Source organism: Priapulus caudatus, unplaced genomic scaffold (genome assembly GCF_000485595.1).
Source record: "Priapulus caudatus unplaced genomic scaffold, Priapulus_caudatus-5.0.1 Scaffold195, whole genome shotgun sequence".
NCBI classification, from domain to species: Eukaryota; Metazoa; Priapulida; class Priapulimorpha; order Priapulimorphida; family Priapulidae; genus Priapulus; species Priapulus caudatus.
Genome location: NW_014577256.1, coordinates 314,035 through 318,445, shown reverse-complemented (window position 1 = coordinate 318,445; position 4,411 = coordinate 314,035). Strand labels below are relative to the sequence as shown.

The 4,411-nt window shown below is 41.7% G+C and overlaps 1 protein-coding gene across 1 annotated transcript in view; it reads right to left on the bottom strand.

Moving 5' to 3' along the window:
• The window catches only part of LOC106807093 (abhydrolase domain-containing protein 16A-like), a 15,153-nt gene extending 10,742 nt beyond the window's left edge, over positions 1–4,411 (bottom strand). The window contains exon 1 of the mRNA XM_014809342.1: positions 4,113–4,411. Coding sequence (XP_014664828.1) covers positions 4,113–4,161 — 49 coding nt within the window. The 5' untranslated portion in view covers positions 4,162–4,411. The remainder of the gene's footprint in view (positions 1–4,112) is intronic.

The window sequence follows — 4,411 nt, the reverse complement described above, 5'->3', positions numbered from 1 at the left end:
CAATAATAATAATAAAACTCATAATTACCAATAATATACAATAACGTCATGCACGTAATTATGCGTGACCGTACGTGGCGTACTCCACTAACAAACTAATCATCAGTCGCCTACCGGCATTAACTTCGTACCGTAACCGATTTATCAACCCCGTTCTTTTCATTCATTTCACCAAAACTGGCAAATCGGCCAGTTGGCGCGGGTGCCTTTTGGGCCATTACTTACTTTGAAAATATGTGAGGTTTTTCGCTAGGTTAGCTTCACATTTCGGTGAACGAGAATGACATTGTGTTTTCCGAGCGCTATACTGCCTCGCTTCCAGTTTCGAGAGTACAAACATACGGACTACATTGCCATGTGTAATCAAAAACACGACGAAATGTACTATGTTTTTTCACTCTTACTTTTGTTCATATATTCCTTATATCACCTGAAATTGCATTTCAATGCACCTGCGCCATTCATTGTATTGGCCCTAAAATTGCTCGACTCTTCGCTGGCAGCCTAGGTGGATTCCCGTTGCGCCGACGTATGCCATTCGTGCGCACGCCGGATCCATAGCTTGCCAGCAGTGGCGTAGGTCGCGGCGCGACGTCTTGCCGCGGTCTCGCGTCCGCCTTGCACGGAAGCTGCGCGCAGGATCTGGCGCTATAGCGCTTTGGATTAACACCTCCTTTACGGCACGCCGCCTTCTCTAGTATCCCGTCTCATCTGCGTTGAGATACCATGATTTATTTACGGAAGGCTCAGTACTTTTTTCTTTTGGGCTTCTTCGACGTGGGCGTGGTCTCTGCAACTGCCAACCAAAAGATCATAGGCCTTGTATGGCTATGGGCGCTTGCTAATAATCTTTGCTGCCAACTGACACTCATATTCTAATTTTCCCTATTTTAAAGGGTCAGCTGTTAAATCAGAGATCTCAACGACTAGTATGTGTTATGGAATGTAGTTTGTTATTATAGTATTATATTATGTATGAAATTATAGTTTTTGTTATGGAAAATGCAGCCACCTGTTTCAAGATTTGCAAATAAATCCACCTTATTAAATTCACTCTAACAATATTGCCGTTGACATCATGTTTATCTCTGATATGTCACAACGTGGTCACAACATGGGCGTTCTATAGAAACTTCCAGAATAATCTATCTAACCTCTAATATCTGTAATATCTCTACGGGGCGTAGTCGACACGACAAACTGACAGCTATGGGTCCCCGCCCATCAAACGAAAGCGCATACTCACATTACCTTTACTCGGGTGAGTATACACATACTGCCTTATTACTGGTACTGTTCAACGGTCAACCCTGGTACTGCTGCAGCTATTTCCACCCAAGCGTGGCAGACAAGCAGCTTGGTATTTTCACACACAAATTAAATTTATACCACTAAATATGGCAGAAATGGGATGGGATGAAGTCACTGTAATAAGGAAGCGGGCACCTAAAGCCAGTGCAATGAAGTCACAGCAGGTAAGTAGGGGTACCGTAGTACGAACGTACCGGTACCTCACGTGTGACATATGAATGATGATGATGATGATGATGACGCGAACTGCGTGACATCTGCAGACTACAGTGTACACTAGCACGTGTGGTACTACTACTAACGCTTACGGCTAACTGGTGCTACGTTTACAGTTCCATAGGCCTACTACTACGCTACAATATTAGCAGTACATTACAATGCTACAGAGTACAGTGTATTTTTGTTACATGAAAAAGTGATACATCACGCATTCTCATTGATATACACTATACTGTACAGTCACTGAGTCTGAGAGGGTCTATGTCCCCCAGGCCAGGTTACTGCCGGAACGTACCCTGGGTACGGTCCGGTATATATACCGGAACGTACCCTGGTACTAGGCCTATCTAATATGCCGGACCGTACCTCGCCTACTCCACTAACGAGTCTAGGGAGTCGCCTATGCCTACTCCCTAACCCTAACCCGAACCCTAACCATATCAGATAGTTACCAGGGTACGTTTCGGTATACTGGACCGTACCCAGGGTACGTTCCGGCAGTACCCTGGGGGATCGACATAGGTGCAAATCCACTAGCCACCTTAGGTATCACGAAGTGATGCACAGATTTCTGTGTATCATCAACTGATGCACAGACTTTCCGTATATCAAGGAATGATGCAAAAACCCTAACCCTAATCCTAACCCTAACCCTAACACACTTCGTGATACCTAAGGTTATACTTTATGACTTAGGGTTAGGGTTAGGGTTTTTGCATCATTCCTTGATATACGGAAGTCTGGTGCATCAGTTGATGATATGCACAGATTTCTGTGTATCACTTCGTGATACCTAAGATGCCTAAAGTGGATTTGCGCCTCGACATAGACCCTATGAGCGTCACTGAGCTCAGTCAGCTACACTATACCTGCGTGGTTTATTGTCAATGTCACTTGCCTGTACAACAGGCTGTTGACTGTTGTTGCATCATGGCCTCGACTTCTTTTAGGAGCACTAGCTTATTTGAAATTAGTCACGCTGGCCTCTTCTTGTGTTTGCCTTGGGTTGAAATTCACTGTCACTTGACTGCAGATTCCAGTCGCACCTAGTAATAATACATTAGTGGTGATTTTGTTGGTTTTACCTATTTTTCCTCAGAGAATAGAATATTAACTACACTACACTACAGCAACAAACAATCAACTGTACCGGTCCGTTCTGTATCAAAATCGCATCTCCTGGCCCAGCTACACTGAAGGCTCGACTGGAGTTAAGTCCAAGTTTGCCTGCTCTCTGTCTACTGTCTACACAATAGTGAAAATTTTAAGTTTATGAACTCTTGAAAGACCTAGATGCATGTTATGTGGACTTAGTTACCACTGATTTCTTGAAAGCTTCCATTCACCCCTAAGGGCAGCCTTGCAATAAATGCCCCAGATATTAATTTGATAAATAAGCAGCACTCAGTAGCAGCAAGTTACTATGAGTATGAGCAAGCCAGCAGTTTATTGATTCACTGTGGCTATTACATGTGGTGCTAGCTGTGCTATATTTGGGTACTGAGCCAGTTATAGGTTCTTGTATATAGTCTTTTGGACTTTTGATATATATTATTGGAGCTAGACCTATAACAGCCTCTGGCTACGTATTTCACTATGTACATACAAATGTACATAATATGACATTTTTCACGTATTTCACCAAGTTACATCATTTATTTGGTTATAACTTTCACCGCTGACTGTAAAAAAGGCATTATGCCTTTAATCATATAAGTAGCCTGTAGTACCGTAGATAACACAGGTATTCACTTCAGTGCTGCACAATTAATTGAGAAGATATTCCTTGTTCCTAAATTAATGTTCTAAACAGATGAAAAAATCCAGTTGCGGTATTTAATTTCTGCATTCCAATTTCTTCTAATTGGTAATGAAATTATAATATAGTTCAATAACATTAAGAACTTAAAAAAATATAATGCAGGGTTTCTTCTGAGGGAAAATTAGACAACGGCGGTAATGACCAGTTTGGGGAAAAAACGCACATGATGGATTCAAAGGCGTGCAGTAGGCACGAATGTGGATTCAAAGGCAGCCGGGGGGGTGGAAACCTCGCGTGTTTCCGTCATTCATTGACAATGAAATTTATTTTCCTTCTACTATCTTTTCTCGCATTTCCAGTCATTGACGCAGCCATTACTCTACAAAAACGTCTTGTTATTGATCGCCATAGTGATGACCCGCCCCTTACTCTGGATGTAATAACGCTGTAGTAATAACGTATCGAGTCAGTGCTACACAGCGGCGACCGAAAGCAACACACTGGCCACACTTCGAGAGTGGGTCGCAGTACTGACTAATGTCTAGTCGGTATTCGGCGAAAATACCAGATTTTCACCGCTGATTATCTCAGCGTAGGGGCATCGTAGGGACATGCGGTTTGTTTTATATGAACAAGGTAGGACAGCTGATCAATAATACTGCAAAGATTCGTCAAAATAAATGGGAAAAGTTTATTAATTAGACTAACACTGCAACATAATTTCAGCATTTTACCGTTGTACGCTCTCCTTCTTTATATGCTCTTGATGGTTTATATTACATGTGTTCAAGAACGATACATTGTTTACGATAATACCAACCTCTTCTGTACAGTATCGGCACAAGAACAGGAGCAGTATAGTATGCCATCGAATATGAAAATTTTACACATTTGATGAACGTGTCAGCATAGCTCTCCAGTGAATTTGGTTCATAGGAAATACCCTCCTGTAAAAAATATATTTATAAACAAAACAAACTGCCAAACCAAATTTCTTCTCTATATTGGCTTCACACTTACTATAAGAGACACATCAAGTAAGTACGGTACCCATAAAGAGTGGTGGTCTTTTCTAAATACTTTTATATGTTAATCTGAATAAATGTTTCAACAAATGTT